General features: G+C 32.7%; 1 protein-coding gene and 1 long non-coding RNA gene across 3 annotated transcripts; one reads left to right on the top strand and one right to left on the bottom strand.

Annotated features, from left to right (window-relative positions):
* The first annotated feature begins 339 nt into the window (after positions 1–339).
* Positions 340–11,206, top strand: LOC145732591 (uncharacterized). Of its 2 annotated transcripts, none has more exons than XM_081984942.1 (4): positions 340–1,510; positions 5,842–5,953; positions 9,213–9,885; positions 9,945–11,206. In XM_081984942.1, the coding sequence occupies exons 1-4, from the start codon at positions 1,424–1,426 to the stop codon at positions 10,093–10,095; spliced, it is 1,023 nt and encodes a 340-aa protein (XP_081841068.1). In that variant the 5' UTR covers positions 340–1,423; the 3' UTR covers positions 10,096–11,206. The 2 variants fall into 2 exon arrangements, with proteins under 2 accessions (XP_081841068.1, XP_081841069.1); XM_081984943.1 differs by lacking the exon at positions 340–1,510 and adding an exon at positions 1,690–1,806.
* Positions 11,207–14,699: 3,493 nt separating this feature from the next.
* LOC145733130 (uncharacterized) lies at positions 14,700–15,454 on the bottom strand. Its single transcript, XR_014179121.1, has 2 exons — positions 15,179–15,454; positions 14,700–15,111 (listed from the first exon to the last, which is right to left on the bottom strand). It is a non-coding gene; the product is annotated as an uncharacterized LOC145733130 (long non-coding RNA).
* Between the last annotated feature and the right edge of the window lie 666 nt (positions 15,455–16,120).

Genomic DNA, 16,120 nt, shown 5'->3' with positions numbered 1-16,120 from the left:
TTTCGATTATATCGTTATTCAAAAATTTCACTGGTACCAACCTTATTACTATCAATGCAGTCCTTTAATGGTTTGTTAAATCTCACTTTGCTTCCTGGACACAATAAGTTATGGTGTTGTTTGCCTTTAAATGTGGATGTGATGATGTGAATAACTCTCTACATGATAGGTTTGGCACTTTTATGGCGTAAAAAAATTGGTAGGACTAAACAAGCAGATTCATTTTGAGGTTAGATTGTAATAATTGTATTTGACAGTTGAAGTTTGTCACAATAAAGAGGTGTTGCAACGAATAACAGTTCGAACAGTAAACAAAAACCAATTATTATTATTCAATTTTTACAACAAATTACACAGAAACTGAACTAAATATGTTATAAAAGCAAATGAAAATATTTAGGAATGTTCTAATAACAAAGTTATCTAAATAATTATAATCCAGTCGGTAAATTCACTATTCCAGTCAGTTTGACAACAGTGGACAACATGTCTACTTAAAATTTTTGGAGGTGTTTTGTCTTTGTCACGGGCATTCAATCATCTATGTGTCTCTGTCCGTTACACGATTTCCCATGGTCGGTTTTGTATTTATCCCATCTGTATGTTTCATCAATAATGTTAAAAATTGGTATACAGTTTGTCTGTACAGAAATTCCAGTCAAAACAATTTGTTTTGAAAAACAGTAGTGGAAATGTTTATAATTGATTATAATATAATTTCTTAAGCTGAAACTTGCCACAAACCACGCATAACTGGTTAAACGTTCAAAAACAACATTGCGCCATCTTACTTTATAACTCTCTATTATAAGAAGCCCTATGGACCTTCTTATTGGTTGTTGGGTTCCGATGCTCAGAAACCCACTGTATGCAAAAAAAAAAACAGTTTTTTTACTTGATCTGTAATCAATGACGATTCTAATTGGCCACCTGGACACCTCATTAGTGTCGTCTTTTCTAAGTGAGTCGTTGCCAAGTGCGGTAGTAAGTGGGTGGAGCTTGGTTGGGTAACTGGGCGGTTCTTCGTTGTTTCCTTGCCAACTGTGAGTCGTCCAAGCCCAGTCACGTGGGCTGATATTCATTATTCGCTATTAGCTCAGTAGCGTAGCCTGTTGCCAGTATGTGCTACCTACGCAGCTTCAGTTGAGACCGTGACGAAACGAAATAATTTCGATTATTAATATATACACGATTAAACGAGAAAAAAATCGGTCGGACGTGGTGTTTAGACTTTGCAAGACCTATAGTATGTAAACACCTTTGATAGATTACCGCCTTATTTTATAAATAATAACCGAGAGACGGATCGATGTTTGTCGTTGCTCGTGCGACCGTTCCGTAAACATAACTGTTCCTAATTATTAGTGAATGTGATTTTTTTAGTGTTTGTTTTTTTTTGAAAACTGGATTACAACTTACAGCCATGAACGAGGTTCCGCTCAATGAAGCGCTCAATTTTTCGGAGCGATCTAGTGACAACGATAAAATGCATTCCCATATTTTAGGGGTGGTAAGTAATCGATTATTCACTTTTTCTAATATTGTTTGCCAGCTCCATATATCCAAACAGCGTCAATTAAGCAACCCGACCTTCTAAAACCACTATCTGTGTTATTAAATTATTGAGAGGGCGCCAAAGCTAATAAGTTATTACAATAGTTCAAAATATTATTTGTTTTTCTTCTTCTTTGTTTCTTCAAGTAACAACGCATTTAAGTAAAAGCTTTCGACTAGTGTAGCTCAGAAATGTATTTTTTTAAATTTAACTCTTCATGGGTGAAGAACAATCCATTTTTATTAAAAACGGTGAGTCATACACAAAAGAGTTATGACAAATATGAGTTGCTAAACTGTAGAAGTTAGTCAAATTTGGATTTTTCTCAAACATATTGATCAACATTACATTAACACAATATGTAGGTTTGTTTAATGTGTTTTTTCAGTAAAATTTACTATAACTAATATTACAGGCTATTTGATAACTAAGAACAAAATTAACCATTGACAAAAGAGAGATAGAAAGTTAAAATTTGACAGATTACACTGAGTGGTTAGAGTAGATACAAATTGTTCCTAAATAAAAACTTTATAAATGGTCGTCTCCGAGATTTTCTAAGAATTTATTTAATTTTTTCGTGTTTGCCAACTAAGTTGTCAAAAACCCTTAATTTTGAATGCTATAAATTCTATACTATTAAACCAAAGACACATTTTTTCTATCTATTCTAGGGCATTAAACATTATAGTTTCCTATTTTGTTCAAAAACATTCAAATCTATCTTCCAATCCACTGATGCGTTGTTGCACCCAGATATTCTTATCTAGGTTTAAGCTTAAACTAGGATTACTCTTGTTTGTCGTGTTGTACAATCAAGTTTATGGTATTCTGATCCAGGATTAATATAAACAGGATATTTAAATTTGTCTATTTACGGATTTTTTGACAACCTTAGAATTGTCTACATGTTTACTAAAAATTTACAAGTTAGTCATAACTGAAAACTGGACAAAACCACAGATGTCACATGTTTTTTCAGTTTCTCAAATGCTATTATTGCAAAAAGAATACAGATGTTTCTGGATATCATATTCTCTGATATCACTTAACAAATGTACTAAAAACTGTTTCTACAAATTTTTTCATTATTCTAATACTTGCTAACAAAATAAAAGCTTGAGACAGTAAAATTGTTGGTTCTTTTCAGGGCACTATTTCCAAAATACCTCAGAAAGACGCATTTTTGATAATCTAGTCTCGGTAACACTCAAAACTAATTTTTATGAGATAAATGGTTGTTGGCAAAACATGTAATGATTAGGAATAAGAATACCAACGACAATTTTGATGGTCAATCAATTATTTCAGTAGCATCATTTTGATGGTCTTGTAGTTCTTCAAAATACAAAAATTTCAAGAGAACAACATCAATAATGACGTTTGTCGATGACACCATTCTCGTTTATAATACGATGTCACGACCATGTTGGGTAGTGTCGTGACAATTCTGGTTCTGGCCAACCCGAAACGTCAAGGTTGCATTATTTCCGCGACCAACTTGCAAAACACTGTCCCAATTTCTTATTTTTTTGCAACACGTCACGTACAGTGGTAGTAAGCATTTTCGTTGTAACACATCGAAACGGTCTACTTTTGGATTTCTAACAGATCTTTTTAAAACAATAAATACATTTGAGTAGGCATTTAGATCAATATAATGTGAATGAAAATAGTACCTAAAATAGGTATACCTACATATCTTGGCCATAACATCTTTTTTTAGAGAAACCCTTAGGTTTATCAACCTGAATAGCTCTATCTGACTTTTGGACTAGAAACATTTGGAGAAATTAGTTCTAAATTTGTAAGAAAGACTTTCTCTTAATTTTTGCCTTAAATGAGAGATTTTACCACTAGTGTCATAATGACTCTTTTATTATTCTATTACGGTGCTTAAACTAAAAATGAGCCATGTAATGAATCTATGTAAGACGTAGATAAAACTTATTTATTATAACATGTCTACAGAAAAATCTCTTAAAATTTTTAAATTTAGTAAACCACGAATCCAACATACAAAAACTTTATAATCCAAACTTTCTTTTTGTTTCTCTTAATTAAATCTTAGGATAATTTTTATAGAAATGACAGAATTGACCAATAGGGTCTGAATTCACAGTTTCTATGGAAATTATCTTTGGAATAAAATTCTGTAGTGAAAGTAAGGTGCAGCACCGTATTTTCGTGTTTTTTTGTCTTTGTGGTTTTTATTCAAATAATATTTGGGGTGATATGTGAATTTAGCATTTTAAAACTAATTTCTTCATTTTGGGAATGCATACATTTATTTTGAGATCTCAATGATATCACTTAATATGTTAATAGGAATTTTAGTATGTTGTTCGTGATTTTGTACAAGACTTTTTATACTCCCAAAAAACAAAAGTTATTGATAACTAATTTTTCGTGAAACTGTAGACGTAACACAATTATCACGTAAATGACAACTAATTTTGTATAATCATTAATAAGCGAATATTTTCAGCGACGTAATTGAACATAGCCACAACTATACAAAGTGTTCATTATCAAGGCTTTGAAACATATTACAACACAAGATGAAAAGCATCAAAATTGTCAACAAGGTCGTACAAGACTCCACGCTTCAATATCGTTATTAATATATTTTAAAAAAACCGACTGTTATCGGAATTATTGCAATAATTGTGTATGTATATATAAAATAATAATTTAATACTGTAAATATTTAGAACATGGAAAACAAACAGATCGTTATAGGTTGATTCTTTATTGGAATTTAATTATCAAGTTTATAAAATAGTGTAATGTTTGTTGTTCTCAGTCTGGATTGGTAAACAAACGGCCTGTTTAGTAAACACCGACAATATCCATATAAAGTTTTAGTTTTGCGGTGTTATTAATGAAAACGAAAAGCCACCTGGTGTTTCTTGGTATGTATTTTGCTGACATTTGGTTAAGTTGAAGTTAAAATTATCAACGCTACAAATTTACGAGGTAAACGACACTTCTTGAGTGCAGATGAATGTCCTTTTACTAAGGTTGGCGACCACACACATGATGATGGAGCATTTTCAAATCAAATTGTTGTTAAGTAAGTAAAAATGCCCAAACCACAAGCCAGATCTTTTTTCCAAGCTAAAATTGCTATAAGTCAACCATTATTTGCTTTGCAAACTATAATAACGGCTGTGTTTCCATGTAATAAAATGCAATCAATAAAACTTGATATGACATCGATAAATTCAGTTTTTCTACTTCGGTCAGCACATTAAACGTGATGTTCTGAGGGGCTCGGGTCTGGATATTCGATACTTTGCCTCATAAATTGAACCGTTTATCGAAACAACTCCACACAACCAAGAAACCATAAATTTACACTAATTGCCATTGTTTAAGAGTTTAAGAAAGAAATTGGGACGCCACCTCACAAAACGATAAGCTCAGTTATTTTTAACGCTTTGAAGTATTATTTTACTAGGATGACTAAATAATTTTTTGAGTCACTCTGTAAGACAAAGATTATAATTTTTTTACTTCAAAATAGATTGTTGAACTATGTTTTGAAAAACTTGTATCAATCTGAAGCAAAAAATGCATATTATTCTTTGTTTATAATTTTGAACAGCCAAAAAAATGACTTTTTTGTAAAAGTCACAAATTGGGTGTTTTTTGATCCCAGTTACACTCCGTATACTCAAAACCACGGTAAACTGACCTTTTATATGTGTTACGAAATATGCTTAAAAAACGAATCTCTCAATTCGAAAAACCAACTATAAGCTCCTCTCCTGATGAATCGATTATGTCGAAACTAGGTACATTAGTAAAAGAGAGTTAAGAGTATAAGAGATGTTTGGTAGTTTATTACAGCAAAACAGCAGTTTACTTTGACAGATTGTAACTCAATTATTTTGACAGTTACATATTAGTCAGTAGTCATTTAGCAGTTTTTTGGTTTGCAAAGTGACAATGATACTGTAATCACCTCTTTGTGCTTTGACTATGTATTTTTGTAGTTATTGTAATACCTTTTTGTCCACTTATGTAATATGTGAATGATAGGTATAGCCATAAAATACAAAATGCAAGTACTACAGGGTGAGGTTTTTTTAAAATGTATTAAAGACGATATTTCAAAAACAACAAAAAAGTGTTTCCATTCTGAAGCTACTGCTCAGAATGTTTATTCCAATTATTGGTCTTTCAGAAATCCAATAGAATACTGACCCTTGCTTGATGATTATACTGATCTTAGAAACTGCTTACGTTATTTTGTAGAATAATTTCTTGTATCATTTCAGGACTTGTTGAACACCTCGTTGAACACGGAGTTACACAAAATAAAATCCGAGCCAGATGTGATACCTTATTCATTACCGTCTCTCTCGTCCACTTTGTCGATACACCCACATGGTAAGTTTCCCATGTTTAACAATATAAACTAAGTAAATATAACATTTTTGCGATGCTCGATTAAATAATGTTTTATAACATGCAGCTGGCAAGTTTGCGATTTTTGAGAAATTGCAGTTTAAGTGTGTACACCCACTTTTTTAATGAATCTTACATACAAGCAGTTTGGATTTTATAAATAAAGTATAGTAGGCCCATTTTAAATTTAGAGAAGTAGCGTAAAGTAATGGCTGGTAATTGCTAAGAAATTATTGTAAAAATACTTAGCTATTGATTAACGTGGTTTTTATTAATTTAATATGAGAAAAACAAGATGCTTTGAATACACGAAAAACATAAAATTGACCTATAAACTGCGGTAAATTAAAAGCTTTGAGTGATGCAAAAAAACACTGATTTATTAAAAAGAATGTTATTAATTAACTTTATTTTCTGTGTAAAGTATTGAAAATGTTACCTACTAATCAACAGTATTGATGTATCCTCCAAAATCATGATAAATATGAAATGATAAAAACTTAAACACTAGAAAACCTTCTGAAGAAAATTTTCCACGACTTGGAATGAAAAAAATGTTTAAAATACTTCATGGAAGATATTTATAAGTTCGTGGCAGTCGAAAACCTTTGAAGAAATGTTAAAAATGTCCTAAAGAAGATATCCATAAGATTATTCACATTTTTCTTCCAGAGATGGTTTCCTTCTTTTTTTCTAGATGATTAGCACACCTGAAGGAAACTGGGCAATAATAAAAATAGGTTAAATCTATTTGATGAAAATATTATAAAAACTAATTAATTAGACATACAAAACTAGTAATTCACATAAAAAAGTAAATCAAATTAACGCATTGGTTTAAGTAGTAAAACATGACTCAGGAAACATTTATCTAAATAAGTAAATGATTTAAATTTTGTAGACCACTGAAATCAATATCTGATGGTTTGATAATTCATTAGATACTCAATCAATTCATGAAACAATGTTTTTTTGACTTAAACCAAGTAAAAAGCACCTTTCTGTCTCAAAATCCCAATGCTTTTTAATATACAAAAAAAATCCAGTTTACCCTTGTGTAGTACCTCTGCAATGTGGATTACTCAATTACTCTGTTGTTGATTAGCTCCAGGCAATTATTCTTCTCAACTAATTAACCTGGCAGCCCTTGCAAGCGTGTCATATTTCGTTTCGCTGATAGGGGGAGGCACGAGTCATTAACGCTTATTCGTGGGGCCCTAAGGCCTAAGAGTAACCCTATTCTGCCCTTGTTGTCAAAATTCGAGCTGGATTGGCGTCTGTTTGTAGGGTTGAAGTTCAAATCAGCACTGATTTTTGGCTTATTTTTTTTATTTGTATGTGATCTGTAGATGAATTGTCGTTTTGGTAATGTTAATTTGCACTGTTATCAGGTTTGCCTTCGAAACAGAGGTCGAATCAGTTACAAGTCTTTATCAGTTAGAGGGCGTAGGTCACCGGGACAAACAATCTAAAGTGTGCGTGACGTAAACAGACTGGTTTTTTTCTGTTTTAATTAAAGATTATCTGTGTACAATGCCTTAAGACGCAAGAACACCCGAATGCATTCGGTTAATTAATGATTGTTTACGTTACATTTAAGATGTTGACGTAAATAATACGTGTTAACGTAAACATAAATACATCGCCAATTGTCCGTTATCAATATTAAATTAATTGAGTTAACCGTTAATTTTTATTGGTAGTAGTATTTAATTCTAAAAGCTGTTTAAACCAAATCAGAGAAGATGAACCAAAAATAGTCCACTTAAAAAAAAAGAGTTGTAAATCTTCTAAATGTTCACACTTTATCACTAAGAGTGTGACTTTATTCTGAGTGTAATTAAGGGTAAAAGGCACCCAAAATAAAACCGTACATCTCCGCAAGAGAACATGCCTGTCATCCGCTTTAATTCACTTTTCCGCTCTTAAACCGACCATTTATAAATACATCGCCACATCAAACGATAAATGTCACCGATATTTTGCAAATATCTTTCAAAACACCTAATAAACCCCTACATATTATTCCTACTGTAATGATATTTGCTCTCTGAACGTTTTATTAGGTACAAATAGCTGTTAATTTTTAACTTTCTATTAAAACGCTTTGGAAAACCAGGAAATCTTGTATAGGTGTTAAAACTGGAAATGAGTAGATATAAAATTATAAAACCAAATAATTAATGAAGTTGTATTTTTTTTAACAAGAACGATAAACTGCCCTTTCAAATGTGCCAAAATTTGCTTAAAAAAATTGAAAACTCAAAACAATAATTGTCTATACAGCCTCTCTCCTGATGAAGCTATCACGTCGAAAATAAAAAAAAATTTTGTTAATTAGTCTAAAGAGTATTTTTGATAAAAAAAATAAAAAAGTAGAATCAGATTTTATTTCTTAAATTTAAATTTTATTTAATATATGGGGAGTTTTAAATTAAACGTAACTTTTAACTTTTTGTCCTCACTAAAACAATACGAGAGTCCAACTTGGTGTTTTTGACTTATTTCAGTATTTTTTTTTAATTACATAACTAGCTAGTATACCTATTTTGTGTTTTTCAATAAATTAGCATACTAAAACACGTCTTAATCAAAAATGTCTCTCCAATTTACTTAAACAAATTTTTGTTCTTCTATATGAATCTGTTATGTTATTCCTTCTATTTTGCTTTAAAACAGATTCTTTCACTATACTCAAATTTCTTTGAAATGCTAAAACCAGGCTAAAGCAATGTATTAAGAATTTTTATTATATACTTTACTTTTTATTATACCTTTTCCCTATGCACTATGATTTTTGAGTCTTCATCAACATTTCCATATTGCTGCAAAACCTTCTTCATAATGTTTTTGGTTTTATGGTCTTTCAGACACGGTGAAGAAACTAAATTATTGGATGATAAATTAGGATCTATAATTCAAAAATTTAGTTTTTTGTGGCGTAGAGTGTTTTTTCTCCTTTTTTCAACTGATTTAACTGTTTTTTATATTTGTTAAACCTCCCACGTGTATCAGCTGGCGGAAAACGTGTCTGCCTCGGGCCGTTAAGGGTCAGTTTACATCCAGTATTCGGGTAGCCCCCTTTTATGCGCTAAATTGCCACGTTCAACGAATACGTTGTTGTTCCGCTTAAAACAATGTGGGCTTTATGGTTTCCAATTATAGTTTGCTCAGTTATGAGGCAGAATATTATTAGCCTGAAAGACTTTACAAAATGACTATAGCTGAAATATTTTTATAGGTTTGCCGTCCTCTCCGTCCTACAATCTCAGCAGCCAGCTTAGTAACCACAGCAATGCCTCACATTCCTCACCGGCTACGCCTGAAAAAGTCTCTCGAGCACCCAGCAACAGTTCTAGCCACTCACCTCAACCTCAACCGTCCTCATCGACCACGCCCACAAACACCTCCAACCCCAAACCTCCATACTCCTATGTAGCGTTGATCGCCATGGCAATCCAGTCCTCACCGATGAAACGAGCCACCCTGTCAGAAATCTACACTTACATAACCTCCAAGTTTCCTTTCTACGAAAGAAACAAGAAAGGCTGGCAAAACTCAATCAGACATAACTTAAGTTTGAACGAATGTTTTATAAAAGTGGCACGGGAGGGTGGAGGAGAAAGGAAAGGAAACTACTGGACGTTAGACCCTCAATATGCCGATATGTTTCAAGATGGAAATTACAGAAGAAGACGAAGAATGAAGAGGCCGTATAGGCCAGCTCAGGCCTATCCAAAAGCGTTCTTTGGTGATCCTTTGGGACAACACGGATTAGGTTCTTTGACTAGGAATATTTTCACGTCACCTTCAGCGTATCCTCCTCCGTATACGAGATACGAACCGACTTGGATGGGTCCTCCTCAGCTTGGTTCGTACACCACCTGTAATACGGCAGCATATCCACAGCAAGGGTAAGTAAACATTACTCTTAATCTGTTTGAGACTGACTGATATTTTTTTGTGGTTTTAGGTATCCACCTCCAACGGCATTTAGTCCGTGCAGTGTTCGACAAGAAGGTACACCTAGATATCCGCCATATTGGCCGCCTACTGAAAGTGAATACTCACCTGGACCTCACAATTCACCGTCAACAGATCCACAACTTTTGCTACAGTGGTGACTGTGGTAAAGTAATCAATTTTTAATGATGAGAAATTAGCTTTTGTTAATAAGGTTTTAATCAGAAAGAAATTATAATTTTATATAAAAAAAAAGAACACAGCTAGTAATTGAGCTGTTTCAGTGTTTCCAAAGTGTTACCATACAAACCAAATTACTAATTATTTCATACTGCACAGTATAAATGGTCAAAGTTATCAAACTGATAAAGTTTCAAAAATATATTTAAACAAACACCAATTTCTTAAAAAAAATCAGTATACAGTGTGTCCAGGATAAGAAAGGCATTACTATGGAGATCTTACTGTTCTATAAATGGAGTTCTGCTTAACTACTAAAAGTTAAAATTGCAATAATCATTTTGTATATAATATTTTTATTTTAAAAACCTTCTTAATGTGAACTAATTTCTCATATGTTTTGCTCTCTCATGTACATTTTTTAAGTTAATAATGTAATGTGGTACCAAGTACAAGTTAGGATACATAAATGGCCAAAATCAGTCAAAACGAAATGACGTAATACTGTAATAGAATGGTTTTCAATTTGACAAGTAAGGAAAACAAAACATTTATATTACATATTTGTTACGTCGTTTAATTTTATTGTGACTGTCGTACTAATGCATTTTCGAAATAATTTCGTTTTTTTTGTATTTCCGTCACCGTCCGCGTTTTACATTTTTACTCTTTTTTACGAACTTTACTGCTAACCCACCGATTATGCATTTTTCCGCGATTGTAAAGTTCAAATCAACGACCTCTGCTTAGTGTTAAAAAAAAATAAAAATAGATTCTGCTGTATATGCAGTGGAATTCGAGGAATGAGGATTTCATCATAAAACTTATAAACGTATGTGTCAGGTGGGCTCTGGCATTAGAGATTATCATGTTACAAGTTGCACTTTGAGCTTAACATTATTCGTTATTGTTTATATTCCGTCCTTATTTTATTTTTTATTATTTTGTAAGGTTTTAAAACATGTTTCTATTACTTTTACCCCAGCTCTGTGCCGAAGTAGAAAATTCAATGTTTGTTTTTGTTTATATTATTATTATTGTCTATTATTTATATTAATGTAAATTTACCAAGAATAAAAGTGATTTGATTTAGTTGTGGCTTTTAATTTACTGACACGTGATAAAACGGGACAAAATGTTTGTCAGAATTTTTGAAAACAGCCGGTATTAAGATGTTAGGCAACAAAAATCTAGATAAAAATAAAGTAATAAATAACATTGCCGTTAAATTCCGTATAAAATCCATTCCTCCCAGCACGGTGTCAGGGGGTTTATTTTTAAATACACTCAACATATTTAATGATGCTACAAGCTTACATTAAAGACAAAATAATAATTTTAAAAAAAAGTCAGTAAAAAGTGAAAACAGTAACTTTTAAGGCAAGTAAATTTTTTTTTATTGCATGATGTATTTTGGAAATTTTCAAGACAAAACAATAATTATAAGTTAGTAAATAAATCGAAGTTTAATGCGATTTTTATTGACATACTTTTGATTCATATTGATTTTTCAACCTTATACAGTGTGTTCACTTATACAGTGAGTAGCTTGAAATCGGTTAGAGATACTGATTTGGTTAAATAGGAGAAAAGTTGAGTAATCATGGGCTTAATAAAATGAAATTTAGAAAACGTTGGATTTTCTTTTGGTTTATGAGATATTTTGGAAAAGGAAAAGTATTTGAGTTTACGTGACTTAGACCAAAACTATAATGACACTTTTCCACAGAAACATATTGAACATAACTAGTTAAGTTTTAAATTTATTTATAAAATTTGAAAAACTAAAAAAAATGTTTTCAACACACTATAAATCCCCTTTAGTTAATGTTTTTTAGTTATAAAATGCCATTTTCTGCAGTCTTCTGGTCAGTTTTGTCTGCAGCTTCTGGTCAGTTTTCTAAAAAACTACTAAATGAAGAATACTCTAATAAGGCTTTAGAAAACGTTTTTAAAGCATCAATTTGGCTTGTTGTAGCATCAGACAGTTGTGTTACGAATTTCTTATTACTTTATAATAAAACAAACACATAAAACACGATATGGCCTTGAAATAATAACTAATCAATGCATTAGAAGGTAAATTAGAAAAATTTAAATTGTAGGTCACCTCGCGTATAACCTAAAGTTAAATATAGGCGACTCGTTACATAATTCGGGGTCACATTAGTTATCACAAGCTCAAACATGTAAAAATCGACATATCAGCATTTATAAAATAATGTCGTATCGAAACGAATTATCCTCATGGCGCGATTATTATAATCGTTCGTTATTTTATTTTGATTTTAACTGGGCCATCGATATACAGGATGGATCAACTCGAAAAGAAAATTTAAAGAAAGTTACCAAAACCAGACGTATGGCTTTTTTGAGTTACTTTACAGTTTTATACTCCAACAATAATTATATTACGTTAAACAACTTGTTAACAAATGTTCAAAATGCTTTAAAAAATTAAGTGTGCTTTTTGAAGCATTTTGCCTCTAATAATAATATTAACTGCATAAGAAAATCAAATTAAACTTTTGACACCCTGTATCGTCATAAAATTATCTGAACCGAAGAATTTATGGCAAAATTTTTCCGCACCTGGAAAATTTTGATTTTCTTAACAAAGGGTGGTATTTTGTCGTCAATATTATTGAATGCAGACACGCTTCTGTTATTAAATGAATGAAAGGTTGATTCAGATAAATAGGAAAGCTTAAGTCGATATAAGCTCTTAAAGAAACCGCCTCTAGTGCTAAATGGGGGCGGACAAGACAACTGTTCCCTTAGATATTTGTGTATCCGGTCCTTGTTTTGATGAATTACCTTTCTACCTTCTGTGAAACAATCGTGCGAGCGTCTCCGTCTGATTTCTTGGTTTTTCATTCTATCGCCCGGGCGGCATAGTTCTAAAAATATTTTTGTACGTGGTGACAAGTCTCGTTCACATTATAGCGTGGAAATAAAATATGTCGTCATGGGGATGAGTGGTACGAGAGCTGGAACGCAACGCAAACATCACACGGTATACGGTTAGCACCAGGTTCAGCTGTTCGCCTTATATCTTCTGTTCACACCCGCGCCGAGACACTTTTAAGACAACTTCCTGTCGAGGCTTAAAAGAAACTTGTGTTTGATACAAAAATTTACGCTAATGTAAATCTTAAGTAAGCGTCAATCGGGTGATTTGTTGCCCCCCGGACGACCGCAAACGCTTTTAAAAATAGTGGGAAATGACCCCAAAGTTGTCTCTACACGTTTACCGGATATTCTAATCACTCAAATTGACTTTTTTCAAGTGGTTATTAACAACTAAAGTACTTTACGGGGTGATCTGAAATATACTGATTGTTGACAGAAAAAAAAATTAAATTGAATAAGAAATCCACCCTGTAACCAGAACCTGTGAAATTGGAGAGTACTATTAGGATACTACAACCTACAACTACTATAAGTTTGGTTCTACTCCTTATTTTTCAGCTTATAACCGTCACTACAAATGTGTGTTAAAACTGTACGTAGGGTGGTCAAAACCCCCATTTCTGAGCTATCATTTGGTTAAAAAAATCCATCCTGTAGCTGTCCTAGTATCATAGTTATAACCTGTCAAAGTGGTGGGTGCTATTAGGACACTAAGCTCTTGGGTTCTTGTAAACAAAAACAAATCCATTTTGTAACTCATTGAACCAGAGTTTTGACCTGTCAAAGTGGTGGATTCTAGTAGTGCATTGTAGTGTTGTCACTACCAATTTTTTACAGACGTTCTACAGGGTGGTCAAGAATCCTTATTTCTTTGACTATATTTTAGTAAAAAAATGCACTCTGTAACTGACCTAGAACCAGAATTATGACCTGTCAAACTGGGGAGTGCTATTAGGTCACTAAAGGTTTGTTCGCAGAAGCAATCCTTGACTGGTTTACAACTCAGAAACAGTATATGTCAAGTTTTATTGGTTGAATGCTCACGTGACTAGGACGTATTCTGACTTGTGACCAATGGATGTATCTATTTCTCTGACTACTAGTTGGAGATTCTCTCTGCGAACAGACCTTAAGTTACTTCTACATATTTTCCAGCTTGGTGCTGTCACCACAAATATGTGTTTGGCTAAATTTTGGTAAAAAAATCCTCCCCAGCAATCTTATCTAAGATATGACAAGAATTATAATAAATTGTAATAAAAAACTGTGAGAAATAATAAAGTAGAATTTACAGTCAAAACATTTACTACCTTCAGAAAGAAGTAGTAGTCCATATTCTTTCAGTGGAGTCGCAAGAGTACGAAAGGAAGGAAATGACAAACAGTCTTCTCCACAATACTTTATTATGACCTTAGATGGTAAGGTCTGCTCAACAAGTTTCGGTCACATAAATGACCATCTTCAGGAGCTACAAGAATAACCTACTTTACTTGGTGTACCAGAAGTTAAATGTTAAAAAACGAGAAAACATACCTCAAATAAGTCGATCAATGTGATGTCGATCTGTTTGTCATTTACTACCTTGTCTATTGTTACCTCATCCCATTGTAGGTTGTGAAGCCAAAGCTATAAGATTCACTTGATGATGATGATTAAAAATATATACAGAGGGTACCAAAAAGATGAAGTAGGTTTAATTAATTTTCCGCATTTTAAAGTTTTCAAATTGTGCATTCACATGCATAAAAAAAAATTTCAAGACTTGTGAAACTTAAATAATCCATAGATAAAAAACATAAAAAGCACACTGCAAACCTTTTTATTACTAAATTAAATTATTTGAATAACTCCCTGAACATTGAGTTGAATACGTTAGTAGGCACAATTATTCTTCAGGGGGTTGTTCATTGTCCTTACCACCGCCCTCCTTTTTGTTGCGCATGTAAGGGATGGCGCTGATTGTAGCTAAGGGCGGGGCTATCCAGCATATCGCCATTACCAAGCCGTAAGCTAACTTTTGCTTTGGGGAGATTTTTACTAGAGGTGGTGCTGACACTATGTTATGTTCGGTCCTATTTGGCATTCTAAACAAAAAAAAATCGTAGGTATTTTCAATTCTAGCGTAAAATATCCTATTTAATCTAGACTTACCTTAGTATGGTGCTAAAAAGCATTTTAATATCTGTTATAGTATTGGAATGAGTAAAAAGGGTTTGTTGTTTTGACAACTGCCAATAAATAGCGACTGGTTCAATGATTGTCAAAGTTTTTCTTTCTTTATTACACTTATAATTTGTTCAGTATAGGTATTTTCAAGCAGTACACACTATAGTTTGTCTATCACACTTTTATCATTATCGCACAATTATTCAGAAGAAAAATAAAAATAAATTATTATTAATGAGGAAACATATGCAAAGGATTTTCCTCGTTTCAATTTCATTAGCGTAAATTCCCTGACAAGTGGAAATAAACACTCAGCTGATACTAATAAACGTGTCAACAATACAGATTTACCGGGTGTACGAAATTAACTTGGAAATGACTTGGTGTATTAGGCCGGGTGACAAATGGGGCTCATTTACCGGCTGAACAATTTGTAGACGTTTAGAGGCTGACTTTTTTCGTGGCTATAAATCTCGCTTTTAATAGTCTGGAATGTGCGGCTGCTGCTCCACGTACGTGTGGCCGTTATTTTGATATTTCGATTTTTATTACACCCTCTTCTCATTATATTTGTTCCCAATTTCTAAATACACTATAAAGAGAGTTAGGTACCACACAGTTTGTTTTGGTATTTTCCAAAAGTGTTAATTTTTCCTACGTGCATCAGAGTGCAGGTCGAGTTTGTACTTTTTTAAAAAAATGACTCGTTAAACGAGCCCGTTCTGTTGTTATTATTATTACCTAGTGTTTGTAAAACAACATTCAGCCTGGTTTACTAAACAGAAAGCTTTAGTATGACACTTTTCAAAATACGTCCTAAACATTTCGACGACGTGTTTGTTTTGAATGTAAACCCAACACATCATTTAAAGTTGGCTTAATCCCCGAACCGTATTCATTGAAAATAGAGGCAGAATATTTTAAGTC

This window comes from Ips typographus, linkage group LG8, assembly GCF_016097725.1.
Source record: "Ips typographus isolate SLU linkage group LG8, UJ_Ityp_2.0, whole genome shotgun sequence".
NCBI classification, from domain to species: Eukaryota; Metazoa; Arthropoda; class Insecta; order Coleoptera; family Curculionidae; genus Ips; species Ips typographus.
Note: the sequence above shows the minus strand (reverse complement) of the source record. Positions and strands in the feature narration are given on the sequence as shown.